Here is a 26,485-nt window from a genome sequence, read left to right as displayed (position 1 = left end):
CTACAGTAACCAAAACACCATGACACTGGTACAAAAATAGATACGTAGATCAATGGAACAGAATAGAGAATCCATAAGCAAGGCCACACCTACCACCATATGATGTTCAACAAAGCTGACCAAACAAGCAATGGGAAAAGGATTCCTTATTTAATAAATGGTGCTGGGATAACCGTTTAGCCATAGACAGATGATTGAAACCAGACCCCTTCCTTACACCATATACAAAAAATCAATTCAAGACAGATTAAAGAAGACTTAAATGTAAAACCCAAATCTACAAAAACCCTGAAAGATAACCTAGGCAATACCACTCTGGACATAGAAACTGGTAGAGATTTCGTGATGAAGACACCAAAAGCCCCTGTACCCCTGAACCTAAAATAAAAGTTTAAAAATCATTTTATTGAAGAGGAAAATTGTCACAGACTGGTTGATTATATCAAATAAACATATAAACAGAATTATTTAAAATAGAGTATACGCCAAGAGATGTGATGTCTCTACTAGCTTAAGATACATTGGAATTAATTATATATGCAGTGTCACATTTTTTCATCTTAACTGACTTATAATTAGCAAATATCTAATATAAGCCTCCATGTACCAGAGACCACCTCTCTTCCAAGTACAACTGTAAAGAAACTGAAAACAAAGAGTAACCTTTCTGTTAATAATAGACTCCTCCCTAGGAATCTATTACTACCAACCAAGTTGGGTTGGTTGGTAGGAATTTAAATTAGTACAGCTATTATGAAAAACATTATGGAGATTCCTATAAAAATTAAAAATAGAACTACCATATTATCTGACAATGCCCGTATTGGATCTATATCCAAAGGAAGTGAAATTAGTATGTTGAAGAGATATCTGTACTCCCATGTTTATTGAAGCACTATTCACAATAACCATGATAAGGAAGCAACCTTATGGATATGGATAAAGAAAGTGGGATATATATATATCACATTTTATGTGTGATATATATATATCATATTTTATGTGTGATATATATGTCACATACAGACACACACATATATATACACACACACACATACACACACAATGGAATAGTATTTGATCATAAAAATAAGAAAATCCTGCCATTTGTGACAACATGAGTGAATCTGGAGGATACTACGTTAAGTGAAATAAGCTAGACACAAAGGACAAATGCTGTATGATCTAACTCATATGTGGAATCTAAAAAACTTCATGTCAAGAAAACAGTAGAATGCTGGGCACTAGAGCTTATGGGTGGGACGTAAGAAGGCATGTTGAGATGTTGGTTAAAGAACACACATTTACAGTTTGGAGGGGAGTAAGTTCAAGAGATCTATTTTACAGCATAGCAATTACAGTTAATGGCAATATATTATATTCTTGAAAAGATGCTAGAAGAGTGGATGTTAAGTGTTCTCACCACAAAAATAAAAACTAAGAAAAGTAATACATTTGTTAGTTATCTAGATTTAACCATTCCACAATATATTTATACAGTAAGTCCTCATTTAACACAGTCAATACATTTTTGGAAACTGCGACTTTAAGTGAAACAACATACAGCACATCTTTTAATAACATCGTTTTGTTCAACATCATTTCATTGTAATGTCAATGAGGAAAAAATGCTATTTTTATACATCATTTTCCAGGACCTATTTGTGATGTTGTATGAGGACTTACTGTACTACAACACATGTTGTTCATGATAAATACATACGATTTTGTATGTCAATTTTAAAAATAAATAAGTACATTTGAAAAAAATCAAAGTTGGATTTGTTAACTTCATTCGGGCCCAAAGTTTGTTCATCAATACCAATTCATCTCCAATTTTTGGTATATGGACATCTTTTATTTACCCATAAAGTGTATTCCTCTACTTGAATTCTTACAGCCATTACAATGGGCAGTACAGATACTATCACCGATCATGTGGATCCATATGTTGTTCTACAGTTTTTTTTTCACATGCTAGTCTTACTGCTTCAGTAACTCAGGGACAGAATTTTTCAGTTCTCTTAGCACTCAGGTTAGTACAGTCAAAAAATGTTTTCTACACACCAACATTCTGATCCTCACAACACTAGGTATTATTTTTGTCTCTATTTTACAGGCAAGAAAACAGAATTGGATTAAAACCAAGACTAGCAAGAGTCAAGGACTTAGCAAACAAATACATCCAATTAGTGAGAGAAGCAAGACAGAGCCTTGTTTTCCCTTTTCCTTAAACAGAGACATACATAATTTTAAATATGGAAGGAGTTTTTAAGTTATTTTGTCTGCTCCTTCACTTTTAAAATGAGATAAATGAATCATGTGATCATGATAAGCACCTTCACTATTTTTTACATCATCTTTATAATATGCAACTATTGTAATAATGCAAATATTATCCCATATTATGGTGGATGCTGTTTAGGTATTACACAGAGATCCCATCCCAGAGGCAATGCCTCTGTCCCCCAGATGCTGTGAGAATTAGCTACTGTGCCCACATCTGCCCCCTCTCAAGAGAATTGCCTTTGGCAGAGGAGAACCACCTTGTCATCTCCCCACTGTTACTAATGACTGACTGATCATAGGTTTAAAAAGGCTGTCTGCAGCACTGCCTCTATTAATCAGGGAAGACTAGATTTTACCTGAGAACACATTCTTCTTTAGCTCTTTGTCCTTCCCTGACCCGCTTCACTCCTCTTTCTGCTGCAATGTACTTCCTCAATAAATCAGAGCCAATGTAATTTGTGTCTCAGAGTGTTTCTTGGAAACCTGACCTAAGATCATGTGATCTTATATGGGTGTGTGCATGTGTGTTTGTGCGTGTGTAATAGATAATACACGAATGGTGAAACACATAAATAATTTACAATTCTGGTATTTCACTCATATAATTAGGCATATGAGTAACAAAAAGGAATCAGGATATTAACCAAAGGGACTGAGGAAGCAAGAGAACAATGCAAATAAATTGACACAGACTATACCTTTCTTGGAAATTAATGTCACTAAATTAAACCATTATATTAAAGGATAATTCAACAAAACAACAACTGATTTATAAATCTACTATTTATTAATGAGAGCAGAGTAAAATTAATTCTAATTCTAAAATGCACCTGAGTCTGTGCTCCTTAATTTATTGGTGAGGATACAGAAAATGAGAGATGCTCAATCATTTTGTTAAAGTCACCCTGACAGGCTTTGATAGAACTGCACCTTAAACACTTGAATTTCTGGTTAAATTATGATTGTTTCCTAAATACCTAAAACAAGAAAGACTTCTTATAAAGACTCCTGAATTGGCAGTTCAATCAAACAAAATGCATTCGTGGAAGCATTTTATGTACTCAGGAAATACCAGGCTTTGGAAGGGATAATAATAAAAATGTTAATAATTCCATTTATTGAGTGTCACATGCCAAGCATCGCACTAATAGTTTAATTATGTACTCAGTACATTTTTATACACAAATTATGCCTTTCAGTCATTAAAACCAACGTATGATATGAAAATTCACATTTCAGAGAAGAGAAAACTGAAGCTCAGAAAGGATTTCTCAGACCTGGCAATTTCCAAAGACTGTAATCAGTAAACTATAGGTAGTTGGTAATAATGGGGAAGTAAAAGTCATAAAAAGCTGGGTCAAGAGTTCAGCTGTAAGGCAGGGATCCTAGTTGCCCTTGTAATAACTAATCAGTTTTGGGCGGTCTGCATAGAAATCTCAGGAAGGCAGCATTCAGATGTTGTTGTATCTAAGATGAGAGAAGGGCTGACTAGGAAGAGATGGAAGCTGTGCTTTATTTATTCATGTTATAGCCAGTCTGGTTACACTGTACTAGTCAAAGTGTAGGAATAGAAGAATAATTGTAAAGAGTAAGAAAAGGAGCATTCCTTAAAAAAAATGTAATGATTAATAGCAACAGTCACTAAGAGACTCATTAATAAGTTTCAGTAGAATAGTGGGAATAGATTAAAATGTATATACAGGAACAAACTATTTGCTCTTTTAAGATGGAACTTAAATATCCAAATAAGAGCTGGAAGACACTCGCTGCTAAAATTGGGAGACACGGATCATGAAGGGCCAGCAATGACCTTGGGACACGTAAATACAGAAAAGACAACCTAATCATGGGAAATGAGAGAACAAAGGTGACTAGAAACAGCCATTTTGGAGGCTTAAGATCAGATTGAAGTCAGTCTGTCAGTCCAACGTGTGTATGGTATTTTGTGACCCAAAAAGACCACATACACTTATTTAGCTTTATAATAAACGTACCAATATTCGACAAGCAAAATGCCTTCTACATCATGGTGCATCTAGTGGTTATTTAGTCATAACTCAGTAAAAAGTTAGAGAAAAACTATCAAGTTTGAATAATGAGGCAAAAATATTTTTCCTTTTTATACTGTTTTGTGTCTACTTATGGTAATTTCTCACAGAACTGCCTATAGCTTAGTCAGTCAAACCATGTCATAAAACTCAAGTGCAATCCCACAACTTACAAATATTAGTGGTAGGTTTGTCTAGATACAGAAGAAAAGTGCATAAAGTGGGAGAGAATTAACACTGGAAATTCTTACTACATGGCAGGCAGCTTACATATATTATGTATCACAATTAAATAAAATTAATATTATTCCCATTTACAGATAAATATGAAAATGTATCATCAGAATAATAATTTCCTAATAAAGTAGGTACAGTGGCTCATGCCCATAATTCCAGAACTTTGGGAGGCCAAGACAGGAGGATTGCTTGAGGCCAGAAATTCGACACTAGCCTGGGCAGCATAGCAAGACTCTGTCTCTACAAAAAAATTTAAAAAATTAGCTGCGTATAGTAGTGCACACCATGGTCTCAGCTCTTTGGGAGGCTGAAATAGGAGATCCCTTGAGCCCAGAAATTCAAGGCTACAATGAGTTCTGATCTAACCACTGCACTCTAGCCTGGATGACAGAGTGAGATCCTGCTTCAAATAAAATAAAATATGATATAAAATAAAATAATAAAATATAAAAATTTCCCAATACACATTGGTACAGAAATTTAGCCCATTTCCATTAAAACAGAAATATCAAGCTTTTAACAACATTCTACACCACTAAGTAGAGAAGAGAATGGGCTATGGATGCTTCTGAGTCTGGTCTTTCCCACAAAATACATTTCGCCACAGAAAGAGGATTGTGTAGAAGGTTGTTCCAAGGTGATTTTTTCCACATAGCTGATTTGGTTTATTGAGAGCTTCCACTTCACATGTTCATAAAGTAAACAGATTCTAGGAGTTACTTGGAGACATGGCAGCAAATGGTTAACCATTTTTTTTTGTTTTGTTTTCCAAAAAACTATTTTATTTTTTTTTCTTTGTTCCTACTGACTTATTTATTTATTTATTATTATGATACTTTAAGTTTTAGGGTACATGTGCACAATGTGCAGGTTAGTTACATATGTATACATGTGCCATGCTGGTGCGCTGCACCCACTAACTCGTCATCTAGCATTAGGTATATCTCCCAATGCTATGCCTCCCCCCTCCCCCCACCCCACAACACTCCCCAGAGTGTGATGTTCCCCTTCCTGTGTCCATGTGTTCTCATTGTTCAATTCCCACCTATGAGTGAGAATATGCAGTGTTTGGTTTTTTGTTCTTGCGATAGTTTACTGAGAATGATGATTTCCAATTTTATCCATGTCCCTACAAAGGACATGAACTCATCATTTTTTATGGCTGCATAGTATTCCATGGTGTATATGTGCCACACTTTCTTAATCCAGTCTATCATTGTTGGACATTTGGGTTGGTTCCAAGTCTTTGCTATTGTGAATAATGCTGCAATCAACATACGTGTGCATGTGTCTTTATAGCAGCATGATTTATAGTCCTTTGGGTATATACCCAGTAATGGGATGGCTGGGTCAAATGGTATTTCTAGTTCTAGATCCCTGAGGAATCGCCACACTGACTTCCACAATGGTTGAATTAGTTTACAGTCCCACCAACAGTGTAAAAGTGTTCCTATTTCTCCACATCCTCTCCAGCACCTGTTGTTTCCTGACTTTTTAATGATTGCCATTCTAACTGGTGTGAGATGGTATCTCATTGTGGTTTTGATTTGCATTTCTCTGATGGCCAATGATGGTGAGCATTTTTTCATGTGTTTTTTGGCTGCATAAATGTCTTCTTTTGAGAAGTGTCTGTTCATGTCCCTCACTCACTTTTTGATGAGGTTGTTTGTTTTTTTCTTGTAAATTTGTTTGAGTTCATTGTAGATTCTGGATATTAGCCCTTTATCAGATGAGTAGGTTGCAAAAATTTTCTCCCATTTTGTAGGTTGCCTGTTCACTCTGATGGTAGTTTCTTTTGCTGTGCAGAAGCTCTTTAGTTTAATTAGATCCCATTTGTCAATTTTGGCTTTTGTTGCCATTGCTTTTGGTGGCATGAAGCCCTTGCCCATGCCTATGTCCTGAATGGTAATGCCTAGGTTTTCTTCTAGGGTTTTTATGGTTTTAGGTCTAACGTTTAAGTCTTCAATCCATCTTGAATTGATTTTTGTATAAGGTGTAAGGAAGGGATCCAGTTTCAGCTTTCTACATATGGCTAGCCAGTTTTCCCAGCACCATTTATTAAATAGGGAATCACAAGCATTCTTATACACCAATAACAGACAAACAGAGAGCCAAATCATGAGTGAACTCCCATTCACAATTGCTTCAAAGAGAATAAAATACTTAGGAATCCAACTTACAAGGGACGTAAAGGACCTCTTCAAGGAGAGCTACAAACCACTGCTCAAGGAAATAAAAGAGGATACAAACAAATGGAAGAGCATTCCATGTTCATGGGTAGGAAGAATCAATATCATGAAAATGGCCATACTGCCCAAGGTAATTTACAGATTCAATGCCATCCCCATCAAGCTACCAATGACTTTCTTCACAGAATTGGAAAAAACTACTTTAAAGTTCACATGGAACCAAAAAAGAGCCCGCATCCCCAAGTCAATCCTAAGCCAAAAGAACAAAGCTGGAGGCATCACACTACCTGACTTCAAACTATACTACAAGGCTACAGTAACCAAAACAGCATGGTACTGGTACCAAAACAGAGATATAGATCAATGGAACAGAACAGAGCCCTCAGAAATAATGCCGCATATCTACAACTATCTGATCTTTGACAAACCTGAGAAAAACAAGCAATGGGGAAAGGATTCCTTATTTAATAAATGTTTAACCATTTTTTAATGGTAAAATCCAACCTGATTTTCTGAGTTCTCAACTCTCTTATAATAGACATTTAGAAGTATCTAATTCTTGAACTCAGAATTAACTATAATTTTAAAATGTGCCTATTGTGTAGACATTGATCTGTGATTATACATTTTGTCACAGTGATCAATAAAGCTAAATATAAAAATGAAAATGAACAGAAACTATTGAATTATGCACCACAAGGTGCAATCTGTATGCCAACATGAACATGCAGAAATTTCTGCGTGCTATGTGTATGCTACTTGTGATTTATTAATTTATACTTCATTTATATAAACTCAATATTTAAGATTATTCTATTTTAGAAGTAGAGGAAATCTGAAATTTTTAGTCCACCCCACTTCATTATTGTGCTATGGAAACAAGCCTGGAATGATTGACATCTTCCATAGATGAACAGAACCAAATAATGATACTTTAGCATGGAGATCAATATTATGTTTAATTTTATACAACCAGAAAATAAAAGTAAATGTAGCACATCTTTGAACATAGAAATATCAATGAGTTATGGTGTGTTTGGCCATTGAGTTCTGAAGGTCACTGTGGCCTTGTATTTACAAACGTTAAAGATAAAATTATTATCCAAAACAGTAATGTCCAATAGATTATTAATAAACATTTTAGATAGCTGTAAAAAGCACTGTGTTCTCTATAGTTCGTGAAAATTATGAGCTTAATTTCAATCCAACAGAAGTAATTCTGAAAACTCTAATGTTGTGATGATAATAATTCGGCTAAGAATTTTCAAACTATTGACTGGCAAAAATATGGCTAAATTGTAATATATGAGCTTCAAAGAATAAATGCACAATTACAAAACTTGATATAGCAATTTATTTTTAAAAGCCATTTGAGGAATCACCAAATAATTTCAAAATCATGATTAGAAAACCAGCAATGAAATTTGAGACTACTGGTATGACAAATCCTGTTTCAGGCCTTGTTGATCTAGAGTTACTTGCACAACCAGAATTTGCCAAAACAGGAAATAGGTGTTTCATATATACGGCTCTAACCTTCTCTCTCTGCACCTTCCTTCTGTCGATAGATGAAACAAACACTTCATCCTGCTCTGGAAACCACTGGTAAGTGATAACTCCTTTATTTCAAGGTGAACATTATTTATTTCAAGGTGAACAACACATTTATACCTTATCAATGATAAAGTGATATATTCAGTATATTTTATCTACGATTTTCCAAAGTTTATTGATAACTTTTAATGAGAGTAATTATCTTAATATATTCATTTTAAGCTGAGAAGCTAATATATAGACAGCTTTATTATTCCAAAAGCACTTTTATCCAGTTTGAAATTTAAATAAATTTTTACCTTTCATTCTAAAGTAATATAATTAATTCCCACGTCTGTGACTTTTGGAAACAATTGTACTAGAAATATTTTAATAGAAAAATGAAAAACTATGAATATATGTGTGTGCATACTTTTACATCAGTAACTTTTACTAATATTAAAACATACAGCTATATGGGATGCCATAGCAAAATTTTTAAATTAGTCAAAACAAAATTATAGCACTGATCTCAAGATTAAAAAGTATTTTATTAAAGACCATCAACATAAAATGCAATTTACCTCATGAAATGCACTCAGATCAAAAACAAAAAAAAGACTTTTAGAAGTTTTTCAGTCAAAAGTCAGTCTACTCAGTCATGTTTATGTAGGTAATTTGAATATAATATCTATTGTGCATATTTCATCTAAGGAAGCAATTTCCACATAGAGCTTTATCTTCTGTAGCATATTAGAAGTGATTCTGAAGAATCAGATAGTAGGAGACCACAGAACTACCTAGTGACAACATGAAAGGGGTTATTTACCACTAGACAGAAGATTTTAAAGTAAAATGCTTTTCTTCCCTGTGGCTAAATGCTATCCAGGAAACTCTGGGAGTATTTACAATAGCCATAGAAGATCCGGTGTTGCCTCTTCTGCTAGTTAAAACCAAATCTAGAATGTCTGCCTGTATGACTAAGACCTCTGAAAGTGGATCAAAAGAAATTAAATTGATGACAAGTTTCAAGCCTGGGAGTTACCCTACACTGATGAGTTGTGAGGTAAATTGGGGCTTCTGATTTGTAAGAGGCAGGGATGAATTGGGAGGAAGAGTGTCATAATTCTCAAGTAATGTAAATCTGATAATTGCTATGAATTTCAGTTACGTTATTTATTGAATTCAAGTAAAAGGGAGGGAACTCGTCCTTGAAAAAAAAAGTGCTTCTCAAGAAATGCAAGACAGCTATTCTTATTTGGATATCTTTACGAATTTCTTACTTGATGAAGTCTAGCAGTTTTGCAAACTTTGCATATTGGCATAGGCTGCTTTCTGTATCACAGATACATAATAAGATGAAAGAAAGTGATCAGAATAAAGATTAACCATTAAATTTTAAGTAACAAAATATTGCATCAAATACTTTTCTGTGCTGTGACTAGTTTATAAATGTGTCTATACCTATAGTGCACACATTATACTCACATGTGTTAATGCTTTTGACATCTTTTCTAATCCACATAATCCTTTAAAATGTTTCTATATTCTGTTCTCCCTCCTTTGCTTTTTAATGTTACAATGTTTGGTCTGTCTCTTAAGTTTTGTATTTTCCTCCATTGGTTGATTTATCTGTTCCTACGATAATATCACATTTTTGTCAACAAATGTTTGAAGTCTATCTTAATAACTAATGTGAAAAGATAATCCAATTAATTCTTCTTTCTTTTTTTTTCTTTTTCTTTTCTTCTTTTTTTTTTTTTGAGACGGAGTCTTGCTCTGTCGCCCAGGCTGGAGTGCAGTGGCACACTCTCGGCTCACTGCAACCTCCACCTCCCAGTTTCAAGCAATTCTCCTGCCTCAGCCTCCCCAGTAGCTGGGATTACAGGCATGCACCACCACGCCCGGCTAACTTTTGTAGTTTTAGTAGAGATGGGGTTTCACCATGTTGCGCAGGGTGGTCTCGAACTCCTGAGCTCAGGCAACCCACCCTCTTCGGCCTCCCAAAGTGCTAGGATTACAGGCATGAGCCACTGAGCCCAAGCAATTCTTCTTTTAAAAGTTTACTTAGTTATTCATAAGCCATTTAAAATTTTGTATTGGAATTAAAGTAAACAATTATCAGGTTAGTTTAGGATTGATATCTTTATGCTAACATGTACCATTTAAAAGCATTACAAAACTCTCAATTTATTCAGAACTTCTGCTATGTTCTTTATTAAAGTTTTAAGATTTTCTCCAAAAAGGATTTTTAAATTTGTTTTGTTGCTTCCCAGATACTGTGTAGTTTTTTAACTGTTATAAGTGTTTCTTAAATCTTATATTTTAGTTGAGTGTTTTCAGTAATAGAAATGGTATTTTTGTAAGTTGATAGTGCATCTAGCAAAATTGTTAATTTTGGTGTGTTCTCCAGATAGATGATCTTATCATTTGAAAACAATAACAATTTTACCTCTTCTCTTACAAAAGTTACAAATATTTTATATATGTATTTTATATTATTATATATAACATATAATGTATACGTTGCTTTACTTGTATATATTATATACATATATATGTATATGTATATATTTTCTTTTCTTACGGCTTTGATTAGGATCTCTCCAGTACTGTGTTAAATAAAAGTATTAGTCGTTCTTTTCTTGTTCCCAATATTAAATGAAATGCACCTAGAATTTCTCCAATAACCATTACATTGTGTATAGATTTGCAGTGTATGCTTCCTACCAAAGTAATGATCTCTTCTATTTTTTCTTTTAAAAAAAAAAAAAACTACATACAGGGGTTGAATTTAATGACGTATTGTTTGTCATATTACTTTGCTTTAGTCTGTTAATGTGATGAATTTTACCAATGAATTTTCTAATTTTGAATTATTCTTGCAGTCCTCATATTTTACTTGGTCATGATATTTTTAATATATTTTTGAAATTGATGAGTTAATATTTTGTTAGGATTCTTGCAATTCATTTATGAAGTGGGCTTATGTATTATTTACTATTATTCTTATGTCTTTTATGAGTCAATCCCGGAATTATATCCACTCCTCAGATTACATTTCAGGAAAAAACAGCATTGGGAGGAAGTAGTCAAGCTAATTTGAACCATACAACACTAGGGAGTAAGAAGGTGTGACTATAAGAGCACTGGAGAGTGCTATCACACATGACCTTATTGTCATTGGTTCTTCACACAGGATGGTACTTTCGTTTTTTTTTTTTGGTTTTTTTTTTTTTTTTTTTTTAAGACGGAGTCTCGCTCTGTCGCCCAGGTTGGAGGGCAGTGGCGCGATCTCGGCTCACTGCAAGCTCTGCCTCCCGGGTTCACGCCATTCTCCTACCTCAGCCTCCCGAGTAGCTGGGACTACAGGCTCTCGCCACCACGCCCGGCTAATTTTTTTGTATTTTTAGTAGAGATGGGGTTTCACCATGCTAGCCAGGATGGTCTCGATCTCTTGACCTCGTGATCTGTTTACCTTGGCCTCTCAACGTCCTGGGATTACAGGCATTAGCCACCACACCCAGCCCCACACAGGATGGTTCTTACAGTTCCTTGATGCTACTTTGCTGACACATAGCACTACAGCAAGTGTTTTTCTGTTGTTGCAGAATTTTGCAAATAAAGAGGAATCAATGATTGTTTTGAGGCAAGAGTAGGAACTAACGGGCATTACTTTAGACCAACCACTGTTGTTGGATGCAGCACTCCCCTCTCCTTCAGATTCACTATACACAACACACACACACACACATCCATATACACATTCTAGAAGTCATGAGAGACTTTATTCTCCTCAGATTTTCTCACTATCTTTTCAGTATTTTCTTGGAATCCCTGTTTCCCTCTTGCTTCTATAACTTTTTCAGAGTTAATTTTGGGGTAGCAGCAAGAAGCTTGCCTATTTTGATATTCTGCCTGGAATAAAAGCCAAAGGCTTGCTTTATAAATGGACCATTTGATTAATTCTTCTCTTAGCACTAATCGAATTTGTCCTACTTCCTAATTTGCAAATCCTTATTTCCACAAAATGGACTGTTAAGGCCAGATATGCCTATAGAATTTTTTGTAGATATATGTTGTCAGTCAATATGCAGTGATATCAGGTCATTTGAGAAAATGATTTCCTTTTCCAAGGGAGTGTTTCAAACATACCAGTGGTCCTAACATCAGTGTGAAGGAGGCACTGTATGTTACAGTTTAATTGTATTATATACATTTATGCTTCAGAAAGACACAATTTGCTCTGCTGTAGATCTGGAATTAGTAGCAAACCATCACTATTTGAAATCATATATCTTTGAAATCCAGGGATTTGGTTTTTCTCTAATCACACTTGAGATAAATTATTAATTTCTTTGAAAAAGGAAAACCAGAACAGAACAGAAAAACATATAAAAGGTAGGACTCAGTGACTTACACATAGCCAAATAACTCTTTCAAGGGAAATGAATTAAGAGAAATCTACTGTTTATTTCCAGGAAATAGCAGAAAATAATGTATAACTAATACACTTAGAAATTGCTTCATGGAAGTGAATGACAGGAGAGGCTATTTTTTTTTTCATTCTTTCTAGTACCTTCTATGTGACGCTACTACTAAATGGAATTGCAAACAAATCATTTTCCCCTTGCACCTGCTATTTACAGTAGTCCCTTGGGAGGAGAGGTGGGGATGGAGTGAAATATTACAGTGACCCTCTGTCACCATTATTGGTCTTAAAGCTGATGTTATGTCTTTATCATATTTATCTCATTCAAGTTGTTTACTCCCTGAGCCCTGAATTGTGCTAGATTCTTCCCCATCTCTCTCCATAAAGCATTGGAATGGATCACTGTAAAAGGAAATAAAATTTTACTCTCTTTTGCACACATGAGAAAATTTAACCAGCTCCCACTCTGGGAACTTGAATGATGAGCTCCTGTAATTATATACTAGGACTCTGAGGGCAAGAACCAAGTCTTGTTCACTTGATCATGTGCAGCAATATTACAACATGTTATCCTGAATAGAGTGTACAAAACTTGATAAATGTCTCCTAAAGGAAAGAAGAATACCTAATTGTCTTTGACTTACAAATGAAAATAAGAATCTGTTTTTCCTCTTTTGCTCTCAAATTCTGCAGGAGACCCACTAGAGGGCGCATCTCTAAATACAGCACACTAGGAGTTAGGGCATCAACATATTAATTTAGAAGTGGAAGCAGGGCCAGGTTAAGTTATTTTTGAGTGAGTTTCAAGGTCTATAACACAGTAGTTTGAAATCTTCTGGAGTTCCAGATCTGCATTCTGGCAACATCATTTTTCTTGGATTCTTTTTTTTTTTTTTTTTTTTAGGTTTCAAGTGTATTTATTAATGCATTGGACAAAATAAATCCACACTTGTTATCAAAAGTATATCTCCCCTGCTCCCATTTTCTTGTTCTTCCATTGGAAATATCTTTGAAAATGTGATACAAATGGATACCAGCAAAGTCCCATATTTGTGGGGTGATTGGGGGGCGATGCTGGGACGAGATGGTTTGTGACATTGACTTTAATAGCATGAAAATGGGTTTTGCAAGTGTATATCAGGCTGCATCCCAATACTTAGATTCACAATGGGTGGGGTGGTGGGGTGCGGAGGTGCTGGTTAGGAGAAGGGAAAGCTGAATTTAGTGCTGGGAACCAGTCTGGGGTGGAAAGCTCTTCCTTTGAGAGTTCTGTGGGGATTTGGTGTTAGCTAAGTTCATAGTCTAAAGGAGACCCAGTCCCAGCCCCCAAGAGCTGAGGTTCAGGAGGGACCAGTGAATAACTAAGAAGGAAGAGCTTTTGTAGGATGAGTCACTACTTCTATTAGCATTCAGTCCAAAACAGAAGGCTAAGGATCTACCATATACTATTTGTTCTGCTTTCTTGTTTTTAAACTTAATAATGAAACATAAGCTTCTTCTCTGAGGTTACAAAACAACCATAAATGTATAGTGGTTTTTATGTCTAACATACTGCCATAAGAGGATGTATTCTCATTTACTTAGACATTATAGCTCCCTATTGCTAGGCATGTAATTAATTTACAATGTTTTAATCCTTATAAATGACAATGTGATGAAAATTTTATGCTTAAAATATTTTTAGTATAGTTTATAATTTCAGTAGAATTCCAAGAAGTTGAATTAGTGAGATAAAGAATGTGAACATATTAAGGATATTAATACAGATAGGGTTAGTAATCCCTTAAACATGAGAATCAAATTACTACCCTTTTATTTTAAGATCCAGAGGGAAAAAAAATGTTGCCTTTTTAAATTTGAGGCATGGTATTAAAGAAAGTTTTGAGAGGAAAGGAGTTAGGATGCTGGCTGCATGGGTAAACTTGAAGAGAGTAGTTTAAAAGTATGCATGAAAAGCATATACTTATACCATAAATCATGCCGCTATAAAGACACATGCATGCATATGTTTATTTCGGCACTATTCACAATAGCAAAGACTTGGAACCAACCCAAATGTCCAACAATGATAGACTGGATTAAGAAAATGTGGCACATATACACCATGGAATACTATGCAGCCATAAAAAATGATGAGTTCATGTCCTTTGTAGGGACATGGATGAAAGTGGAAATCATCATTCTCAGTAAAGTATCGCAAGGACAAAAAACCAAACACCGCGTGTTCTCACTCATAGATGGGAATTGAACAATGAGAACACATGGACACAGGAAAGGGAATATCACACTCTGGGGACTGTTGTGGGGTAGGGGGCGGGGGGAGGGATAGCATTAGGAGATATACCTAATGTTAAATGACGAGTTAATGGGTGCAGCACACCGGCATGGCACATATATACATATGTAACAAACCTGCACATTGTGCACATGTACCCTAAAACTTAAAGTATAATAATAATAAAATAAAAAAAAAAGAAAAGAAAAGCATATACTTAGAGGACTTTCTAGGATTTGAAGAATGGCAAGTATATGAGCCAGATCCCTGATGGAAAAGAACTGGCACATGCTAACATCTAATTTGAAGAGATGTTAATAAGGTTATATTTATAAAAGTGTAGACAGCACTTAAGGAAATCGGCAAGGGCTAATGCAGTAGTATCCTAGTAATAATCACAGTTGGAAGCTAGTGAATTGTCATTGTGAAGAATCCACTCCAAGAACCTAAAGATAGTAGTTACACAGAGAAGACTGCAGAGCTGCGGAAGAAGGAGGTAGAAAGTCCTTAGCATTTATAGGCATGCTTCAAGGTCTTCAGTCGGGAATTTTGGTTTGTTCTTTATAGTCCCAGTTGAAAGCATACTTTGAAAGCTGAATCCACTGTCATTCTGCTAGCTCCATGTGACAAGTCTTCTCCTGTTACATTAATAATGAATTTGGGATAATGGAGGTCATTACGTTTCTCCCACCCCCATGTTACTCAACAGCATGTACTAATCATTTTAATGCAGATCCCTGTTCCACCAGCTTTGTTTTCCCAGCAATGACATTATTCCCAGTGCTGTTGTTCCTGGTTGCTGGGCTGCTTCCATCTTTTCCAGCAAATGAAGATAAGGTATGGTTGAAGTAAAAAATCTTCAGAAAAATTTAGGCAACCATGAGGGATAGCAAGCTACTAGATCAATCTTCAGAAGTGAAAAGGTCTAGAGTGTCTGGTACATCATAAAGTACTCATTATAGCTCAAGGTAGTTAACATAATTATGTTTGAAGCTGTGGTGATCAATATGGTAGCCCGTAGACACATAAGGGTATTGAAGTTCATTAAATAAATGACTTTGCTCCACCCTGCAAATTGCCTTGGAGATTTTTTTTAATGTGGTAAATCTTTTGAGTGATCCCATAAAATTTGCTATGTAATACATAAAACTCTTTTACTAGAGTATTGCATGTTACACATGCACTTAGGCTGAGCCTAAGCATTTTTTCTAAATACCAGACACCATTTCAGGCAGAAATTCCCCCTAGAGTCTTAGGGTAAATCATATGCCCCAATCCTTACAACTTCTTTGCTGCTGCCTGAGTGTGAATGTCTTAATAATTCCTATCATGTACCCTTGTCACTATAAGATGTTATCACTCATATATCTAGAAAAATCACATTAAGACCTCTCTTAACCCAGAAATTGGTATTTGTGGCATCAGAGGAGATTTTAGTTTGTCATGCCATGAATTATATCCCCATTCTGAAAACTTTCATCTAATACTTTTTCATTAAAAAGTCATAGCTTTGGCAGTCATTGACAATGTTTACCTAGTATTGGCAACACTTTTTAAAAATGGTCTTTGTTCCCTTGAACTAACACAGTTACTATTATGTGCAATTTCTAACGTTAAAAATAATTGTAATTTTATTTTCCCTTAGGATCCCACTTTTACTGCTTTGTTAACCACCCAAACACAAGTGCAAAGGGAGATTGTGAATAAACACAATGAACTGAGGAGAGCAGTCTCTCCACCTGCCAGAAACATGCTGAAGATGGTAAGAGGTGATATTGCAAAGGAGAGGGGTGTGAACAAGCTGTGGAAGGAGCAGGCGGCTGGCAACTAAAATCTCTTAATAACTTTGAAGTTTACAAAGTTCTGTCTGTATTTTTTTTATTTCATTTGAGCTGTGTAATGGGCAGAGCTGAATTTCTTAACTTCTCTTTATAATGGTTGCATAACATCAAATTCATAGGGCTATTTAAATTATGGAGGCAGAATTAAAACCTAATCTTTGGACATACAGTGAAAAGCCATTATGTTTTTCTGCTCCTTACCTTATCTGTCCTAATCTAAGATCAGAAAGACCTTTTCCCTTTAAGATAAATGCCATTTAGGGTAAATAACAATCTACTTTTCTGGGCCCTGTACCAAAGGCCACACGTCTCCCAAACATATTCAGTGAGTGGGAAAAAAAGAAAAAAAGAACTGGAAATGAAGTAAGCCAGCTAATTACTTCATTATTGGAAAAGTAATCTCAGCACCTCCACATGTTTATCAATATTTAGAATAAGACCATTACTAAAAATCTTTAGGTGTTTCTGCTGTCCTGTCATAAATAATTGGACCATAAACCTAGATTTTTTGATTACTTAGGGTAGGCATATTACCTATATTTCTTTGTGGAGCAGATAAAGGCACATCAAAAATATATATATTTGATTACTATAAAAATCAGAAGATGCTTGTACAGAAATTTTATGATGATGTAAATCAACCTATAACCTAATTATAAAGCTTATGCTCCTTTGAGGTTTGAGACATTAAGTGGGTATCTTTTTTCTGTCCTTGTTTCAGGAATGGAACAAAGAGGCTGCAGCAAATGCCCAAAAGTGGGCAAACCAGTGCAATTACAGACACAGTAACCCAAAGGATCGAAAGACCAGTATGTAAATTAGGAAATATTTGTTGAATAAATCAACAAGTAAAATAATAAGAAACCATGTTATGGTGTTGCATTAAGAAAAGTTTGTAAATAAATATTGCTTCTAATGCTACCTTTTTAAATATGGACTATCTATATGTAGAGATAACTCTGAGAAGCACCATCTGTGCTTATCGTTTTATATAAATTTTACAAAAACTGTTTCACACAGTATCACGTTTGTACCTCTCAATCAGCTCAGGAGTAAAGCAAGTTACAGATCATCTCTTTCCCAATTGCAGAGGTTAGAAAACCAACAGCCTGGAAGAAAATGATGATTGGCAATTAATGTCATATATAGGAAATTTGGAATTAGAATTTCTGGCTTCTAAATCAGTACCCTTTTTAGTGACAATATGCAGCCTATTTGTGTTTTGAAACCTACTTAATTTTGTTTCTATAAAATATTTTAAATTTTGTCAAACTGTTCCTGAATTTTATGAAAAACATATTTAACATTAGCATTAACTTTTATTATTTTCTTTTGAATTTTTGATGACAGTAAGCCATGTCTTTTATATTTTCTGGATGTTTACAATGCATACTGTATTAGACTAAAAAAATGACCTGCAAGACATAACCTATACATCAATAAATATAAAAACAATTAGATAAAATATCATATGGATGAGCTATCAGATAAAATACTTATTGAATTATCAAAAATAACATAGGTAAAGGCAAGCCAAATTTACAAGTGGTAAATAACTGGCTTGTTTTGAAAAGAGGACTGCCACTGTTATCTATATTTTTGATATAAAACTATAATAAATTTATGAAAGGGGGTAACTATGGTCACGAGAAGATTGAAAGAAATGGTCTTGAAAATCCCAATCTATTGTTAAAATCTTAGCTTCTTTCTTTCCCTCTCAAAGGAGCTATACAAAGGTAGTTTATACTCTCTTTAAGTAGCATGTAGACATTCCTTGTTAAGCCATCCAAATATAAATATCAATTTCATGGCTTGAAAAAGTGTTGAAGTATTTCTGGGCTGCAAGGCACTTTTTTCCTTATTTTTTGAGCAGAGTGTGGCCTGTGATGTTCTGATTTGCTAAGAGGAGGCCTGTAACCTGTGAAAATATTGCCTTTTATGGTGTCATTTGCTTCATGTTTAGGGCTCTTAAAGACTGAGCATAAGACTTTTTAAAAAATTCACACAAAATAATAATTATAACCACTTATTCAGATTCCTATATATGAAAATCTCTGGTGAGTATGGGCTAGGGCAGGAGAGGAATTACTAAGTTGATCTCTGCCTTCAGCAAGGTCACATTACAAAGCTGAAAACTCATAAGGCACACACATGTGAAGAATTCAATGTGTAAATAAATGAATCCAGGGAGAGCAGACATTAAAGAAAAAAGGCTTCTCCATCTACTCAAAGTTTTGCATGTTGAGACCAGCCTCAAGTATTGGGCAAATCTGGCTTCTATTCAGCTTATAGCTGATAAGGATCTGAGGCACCCTCCTTATGTATTAGTCAATATTCATTAACGATGGGTACTGGGGACAGTATTAAAAAACAGAGATTCTGCTGTGTGTGGTGTGTGTGTGGGGGGGGGGGGGTGTGTGTGTGTGTGTATTTTGCCATTGCATGCTTTATTGCTTTCCTCATGAGTGGTCTGTTCCTTCTTAGGTCTAAAATGTGGTGAGAATCTCTACATGTCAAGTGCCCCCAGTTCATGGTCACAAGCAATCCAAAGCTGGTTTGATGAGCACAATGATTTTGACTTTGGTGTAGGGCCAAAGACTCCCAGTGCAGTGGTTGGACATTATACACAGGTAAGGAGAAGAAATGAAAAACCATCTCCTTTATAAGTGCCCTAAAAAAAAAGGATTCTTCAAATTTTGACTGATTCCAAGTTGAATTTGGGGGAAATTTCAAGTGAATATAGAATAGTCTGGCATTTGGTGAGTATTTCAGCTGTGAGCTGTCGTTTTTCAATAGACTGCAGGATCATGGTAGGGAAGCATAATCTTTGTCCAACAGTCTCAAAAAGGAATGTACATGGAAATGTAATATTTTTAAGTGTTTTAGTTTGATTCAATAATTTAACTAAATATAGCCATAAGGTATATGAAAACAAAATATGTCGGTAACATTCTTCTCCATTTTGTATTTCCTACTATTTGTTTTTTGGTATTTCCTTCTTCTCTAATGTGCTCTCATATCTTCACTTATTGGTTTATAGGTTGTTTGGTACTCTTCATACCTCGTTGGATGTGGAAGTGCCTACTGTTCCAATCAAAAAGTTCTAAAATACTACTATGTTTGCCAATATTGTCCTGCGTAAGTATATATTTTAGCGTTTATTGTCAATAATGCTAAATGCAATTTAACATTTAATTAAAAAAACAAACTAAAAAGCATATTTCAGTAAAGGTGAAGGAGATTAATCTTTAGAAATGTTTTCTAAAGTTGAAGACACATTCAACCAACTTCTCAGAAAGATAGTTTTCAGTTCCAGTTCCAAGTATTATTGAACAGGAAGCTGTCTTTCCTCATGCCTAAAATAATTTGTCTCCTCTCTCAATTGCCTTTTCCTATGCTCATGGTTACTTCATAAGTACATGTAGTGTGTGGTTATCTAAATATAATTTTATCAGTTCGTGCTAAGTTTACACACGAGAAACTGGAAGCTTGATAATTAGTCCAGGGATAAAGTAAGGTAACAAACAAATGAGGAACGACCCATTTTAGTAATATCAGTCCTTTCTGCTCAGATGCTCTTACTTATGCTTATCAGAAGATTTCACATTATACATTAAGAAATGATTAAATCTTGGACCTCAAAGACTTTTAAGAGATCCACAATATATTTCAAATAGCCAAGAAAATATAATATCTTAAATTTTTGCTTCTTAGAATTTACCACAAAAAAAAATTCATGGAACCATCCATTAAGATCCTAATTTCTTAATTATCTTGGGTTTTCCACAGAAAGTCCACTTTTTTTTCTCAAGCAATATAGTTGACCTACTCACGAAAAAAAAAAATCTGTGGATACATTGAAGATATATTCACAACATACCTATTAGCTTTAATTTCTTTTTAATATTTGAAGTTGTTCATCACTAGTGGGAGGGGTTTTCCCCAAACTCAGCTTTCTGCATGACTTATTTTGAGGCTGTAGATATCCCAGGTGATTTAGGATTCCAGTTTGAGAAATATGACCTGTAAGGTCATTTTTCAGCAAAGAATTATCATTGTTAATACAGAAAATTGAAAGACCCTGGGAGACTGCCTCCAAATGCCTGGTCATGAGAGGAGAGCATCTGGAGTCAGCATCTGAAGTGAGAGTTGGAATTAGTAATGAGAGAAAGCAAGGAAAAGAGAACTTCCAGAACACTTTGATATCTATTTCACATTTTTTTAAGTGCTCGCACACCTACAGCTATATTCTGTGAAGAAAGGCTGAGATTCAGCTACATAGCCTTGGACCGTTAACCTACTTAGTGCAATTAAGACTTTGACTTTCTTGTATTTTCAGATGATAATTACTGATAGGAAGATAATCATCAATGATGTACAGGCTAGTCACCGTAAGATGAACACACAGAGGAGATTAGTATTAATTAAATCTTTTTTTCCCTAACATTCCCATTCTTGGCAAACATAAACATCTGATACACACCAGCTTTAGACATTCCCAAACCTTCCCAAGCCCAATACCCTTTCACACACATACAGCAAAAACCATGTAAAAATCACCACCCCACCTAAAAGCCAAAATTTACGCTGAAACTGTACTTACCCTACTTCATATTGTAGAAATTATGGTATTTTTTATTTTTAATTATAAGTTACATTTAACATTAAATGTTATTTTTCATATTGTAACCTTCTGTGCTTCAGGAACTTTTCTTATCTCTCTAGGGGATATGTTTTACCCCTTGCCAGCACCTTGTGGTACATCATCTTAGCAATTTGACGAAGTCTCTTGGGAGATGAAGTGTGTTGCCACATTGAAATATACTCTAAAAACTTTAGACTTTAATTATCCTATTTCAGTTTCTCAGGTTGCAAGATTGTGATCAGGAAAGTGAATGAATATGTGAATTATTCTCTTAATTTGCATTATTGTCTGAATATACTCTGAGATTATATTTTTAATTATTTGACATAATTAAAAACATTTAATAAATACTCATGTATATTTGGTGACTGATACTAACCTTGGAACATAAACTAAACATAAAAATGAAAAATATTTGACATTTTTATTTCAAATTTCAGTGGTAATTGGGCTAATAGACTATATGTCCCTTATGAACAAGGAGCACCTTGTGCCAGTTGCCCAGATAACTGTGACGATGGACTATGCAGTAAGTTTGAAGTGATTAACTTGATAATAAAATAAAATGATCTGACATTTCTTCTAAGAATTGGGAAATCTGAAGACAACCAACTTAAGCAATGCCATTATGCAAAGGACAAAAAAAAAAGTCTGTGTGGCTCTGTCGCCTAGGCTGGAGTGCAGTGGTGCCATCTCGGCTCACTGCAACCTCCGCTTGCAGGGATCAAGTGATTCTCGTGCCTCAGCCTCCTGAGTAGCTGGGACTACAGGCACATGCCACCATACCTGATTAATTTTTGTACTTTTTGTAAAGACAGGATTTTGCCATGTTGGCCACACTGGTCTCGAACTTCTGGCCATCAAGCGATCTGCCCACCTCAGCCACCCTAAGTGCTGGGATTACAGGTGTGAGCCATCACACCCAGCCTTACAGAGTGTTTTTAAGTGAAAATTTTACACTGTTCAGTATCTATGTATTATTTGCAATCTAAAATTTGGCCTGTTATCATAAGTAACCTGTTGAAACACTTACCATCCATGTTATATATTGGCATATACGAAAATGTGTCTGTGGAAATAACATATTGTAATTAAATAGGAAGTTTATTCTCATCAAAGTTTATATCATTATACGAAATACAGCATTTTTTTAAAAAAGGAAAACAAATATACATCTAAGAGTATGAGACCACAGAATATGGCTCCGTCCAGACAGGGACTCCAAATACTTCAATTCCTCATATGCTAATGAATTTATCATACTAACTTCCTCATTTTTGCCATAGTGTAGTTACAGTCATCAAGTTTAATATAATAATCACTTGCACTTCTCCTTGCTAATAATTTTGTATATATTTTTAAAGTCAAAATCAAATCTGTATGTAGTATTAGCTTGCAGAAGCCTCAAAAATATTTTAGCAAAAAGGAGTAAATAAATATATATCTCATACAATTTCATTTTGTACTTTTATAAATAAAAGTACAAAGAGTTGATATTTTTGTTTAACTAGGATATGTTACTAAAATTATTACTGACAATGCAGTTGACCCATTCGTTGAGATTTTTACCTTTCAAATGCATTCACCTGACTGAATTGTAACATTTTTTTTCTGACTGAATTGTATAGCTATAATTCAGAATACTGATAATACCAAAGCTATAAATCAACTAAAGAAGGAAAATCCAAATATTTCCAGCACTGCCAAATGCTGTTTTCTAAGAAGCTTGAAATTTATCTTATTAGTAATAATCAGCCAACTGAAAGATTTTAAGCAGAAAAATGATAAGATCTGAACTGTGTTTTCTAAAGAGCTCCCGACAGTAGCAGGAAGAAGCAATTGGATGAAAGTCAGCTAGGAGACTGTTGGAAAAACCCCCACTCAAAAACAAATGGGTATCTTTACTGCATTAGGGCAAAATGAATGAAAAAAATAGGTATGAAAAATACGAATAAAGTAGAATAGTCAGTTGTTACCTGGCATTTTTGAGTATTGATTACAAAAAAAAAAAAAAAATAGAAACAAGTTCCAGTTGATTCCTGGCTCCTGTTTTGAATTGTTTAATAGTTGGGAGTGCCATTTCTCTGAAACTGGGTGAACCAAGTGAACAGTTGTTGGGAAATAATAAGGAAATGTCAAGCTTGTAGATAGGATGATGAATTTAGTTTGAGATTTATTGAGTTTGTGGCCACTGAAGGACATCCAAGTAGAAATGTCCAATAATCATAATGGCATTCTCTCCACCTTTTACATTATACATTTACATCTGCCTATAATAATTACTTAGACCTGAGAGAAAGACTGGCGGCATTAGAGTCTAGAACAACTGTATCCAATGTAACTTTCTACAGGGATGAAGATGTTCAATATTCCTATAAAGCAGCCCTTAGACACATGGCTACTGAGCACTTGATATAACTGGTGTTGTTGAGGAAAGACCTGAAATTTTAATTTTATTTAGTTTTAATTTTATTTAATTTTAATTAATTTAAGTTTAAACAACCACATGACAAATATCTACCATTTTGGATATTGCAGTTCTAGAGAAATTCATTTAAATTAATTTTACTCTGCTCACTTGTTGAGTGAGGAAAATACATCAGTTCATCTTAGAAACATTTCCAAAAGCTCGAATTTAAAAAAGAATCAGTGTGTTTACCTAAGTGACCTTATGTGTCCCTCAGGATATAAAATGGCCATCTTAGTGTAATAATCTCAACTTGTTTACTCACTTCCTTACTCTCCGTTCATATAGAATGTATTGTTTGTGTTGCTGTTATGAAAGAAAATGATAATGAAGTGACTAATTTCTTTGTTTTTATTCCAGCCAATGGTTGCAAGTATGAAGATCTCTATAGTAACTGTAAAAGTTTGAAGCTCACATTAACCTGTAAACATCGGTTGGTCAGGGACAGTTGCAAGGCCTCCTGCAATTGTTCAAACAGCATTTATTAAATACGCATTACACACTGAGTAGGGCTATGTAGAGAGGAGTCAGATTATCTACTTAGATTTGGCATCTACTTAGATTTAACATATACTAGCTGAGAAATTGTAGGCATGTTTGATACACATTTGATTTCAAATGTTTTTCTTCTGATCTGCTTTTTATTTTACAAAAATCTTTTTCATACAAATGGTTAAAAAGAAACAAAATCTATAACAACAACTTTGGATTTTTATATATAAACTTTGTGACTTAAATTTACTGAATTTAATTAGGGTGAAAATTTTGAAAGTTGTATTCTCATATGACTAAGTTCACTAAAACCCTGGATTGAAAGTGAGAATTATGTTCCTACAACAAAATGTACAAAAAGAACAATATAATTTTCACATGAACCCTTGGCTGTAGTTGCCTTTCCTAGCTCCACTCTAAGGCTAAGCATCTTCAAAGACGTGCTCCCATATGCTGTCTTAATTCCTCTCACTCATTCACCCTTCTTCCCAATCATCTCGCTGGCATCCTCACAATTGAGTTGAAGCTGTTCCTCCTAAAACAACCCTGACTTTTATTTTGCCAAAATCAATACAATCCTTTGATTTTTTTATCTGCATAAATTTTACAGTAGAATATGATCATATGATCACATCTTCATTTGTAAACCTCTCTTCTCTTTGACAAACCTTCCTTAAAAAAGAATCCAAGATAATATAGGTAAATACCCTCCACTCAAGGAGGTAGAACTCAGTCCCCTCCCTTGTGAGTCTTCACTAAAAGCAGTGACTCACTTCCAAAGAGTGGAGTATGGAAAGGGAAACATAGTAACTTTACAGGGGAGAAAAACGACAAATGCTGTCTTCACCAAGTGATCAACATTAACGTCACCAGTGATAAGTCATGTGGATTTGTTCTAGGTAATCTTTCCAAAAATTCATAATCCCAATCTAATTATGAGCTAAAACATCCAGCAAACTCAAGTTGAAGGACATTCTACAGAATATCTCTGGGGTATTTTAGAGTATTCCTCAAAACTGTAAAAATCATGGAAAATAAGGAAATCCTGAGAAACAATCACAGACCACATGAAACTAAGGAGACGTGTGAGCCAAATGCAATGTGCTTCTTGAATCAGATCCTGGAACAGAAAAAGATCAGTAATGAAAAAACTGATGAAGTCTGAATAGAATCTGGAGTATTTTTAACAGTAGTGTTGATTTCTTAATCTTGACAAATATAGCAGGGTAATGTAAGATGTTAACATTAGAGAAACTGAAACTGGGTGAGGGCTATCTGGGAATTCTCTGTATTATCTTACCAAATTTTCAGTAAGTCTAAGAAAGCAATGCAAAATAAAAAGTATCTTGAAAAAAATACAAGAATTCTTTTCTTGACTCCATGTCACATCAAAGCTTTTCTTCAGATTATCTAGTTATTCTTTCCTAGACTTTTAACCTTCAGCTCCTTTATCCCACTGCTATATGTTTGATTTTGTCCTTTCAGGTAATATCAATGATCGGGTTGTCATATCAGATAGACATGCTTATCCAGTATCAAACTTCAGTAAAAATTTCAAGGATCTAAGTAATCATGAGGCAAAGGAAAACAGGAAGGTGCAAGACCGCCAATGCAGGTCCTAGATGCTATTTTTGGATGCATCTCTTAATCTCTTAAGCAATAAATTTCCTAATTAGTCTCCATTCAAAACCTTTCAATAGGCTTCAGAAGTAACTAGTATAATATTCACGATCTTAAACTGATCTGCAAGAAGCTGAATAATCTTTTTTATATTTCCCTCTCCAGTATCACTTCATTCCCCCCTCCCTCATTTCCTTTGCTCCAGTAGGATGAGCCCGTTAAATTATCTCAAATTCCTCAAGATTATTTTTACCTTATGGTGTTTGTGTTTGCTATTGCTCTGTTTGGAACAGTGATCACTGTATTATTTGCTAGAATTGCTACTTCACATTAAACATTATTTCATCAACAGATTCTTTTGAGCACATAATCTAGGGAAGCTCCCCCCATTTTCTCTCAGAGCTCCCTATATTTCTT

General features: G+C 34.7%; 1 protein-coding gene across 3 annotated transcripts; it reads left to right on the top strand.

Moving 5' to 3' along the window:
• The first annotated feature begins 8,310 nt into the window (after positions 1-8,310).
• Positions 8,311-25,804, top strand: CRISP3 (cysteine rich secretory protein 3). 3 transcript variants are annotated; one of them, XM_054490922.2, is made up of 8 exons: positions 8,311-8,368; positions 15,737-15,840; positions 16,649-16,765; positions 17,566-17,653; positions 19,329-19,474; positions 19,885-19,982; positions 21,930-22,018; positions 24,317-25,804. In XM_054490922.2, exons 1-8 carry the CDS (start codon positions 8,332-8,334, stop codon positions 24,442-24,444), a joined length of 807 nt encoding a protein of 268 aa, XP_054346897.2. In that variant the 5' UTR covers positions 8,311-8,331; the 3' UTR covers positions 24,445-25,804. The 3 variants fall into 3 exon arrangements, with proteins under 3 accessions (XP_054346897.2, XP_054346898.2, XP_054346899.2); XM_054490923.2 differs by having other exon boundaries at positions 8,329-8,368; positions 15,753-15,840; positions 24,317-25,771; XM_054490924.2 differs by lacking the exon at positions 15,737-15,840 and having other exon boundaries at positions 8,345-8,368; positions 24,317-25,771.
• Positions 25,805-26,485: the final 681 nt, after the last annotated feature.

This window comes from Pongo pygmaeus, chromosome 5 (assembly GCF_028885625.2).
Source record: "Pongo pygmaeus isolate AG05252 chromosome 5, NHGRI_mPonPyg2-v2.0_pri, whole genome shotgun sequence".
Taxonomy (NCBI): Eukaryota; Metazoa; Chordata; class Mammalia; order Primates; family Hominidae; genus Pongo; species Pongo pygmaeus.
This window is presented reverse-complemented; position numbering and strand designations above follow the sequence as displayed.

What these genes read in the sequence shown, in the direction of transcription:
- CRISP3 (XM_054490922.2), top strand. Translation starts at nt 8,332, where the DNA reads ATGAAACAAACACTTCATCCTGCTCTGGAAACCACTG. An exon ending in TGGTTGGACATTATACACAG is followed by an intron (nt 19,475 to 19,884) that starts GTAAGGAGAAGA and finishes ATTGGTTTATAG; the next exon opens with GTTGTTTGGTACTCTTCATA. An exon ending in GTTTGCCAATATTGTCCTGC is followed by an intron (nt 19,983 to 21,929) that starts GTAAGTATATAT and finishes TTCAAATTTCAG; the next exon opens with TGGTAATTGGGCTAATAGAC.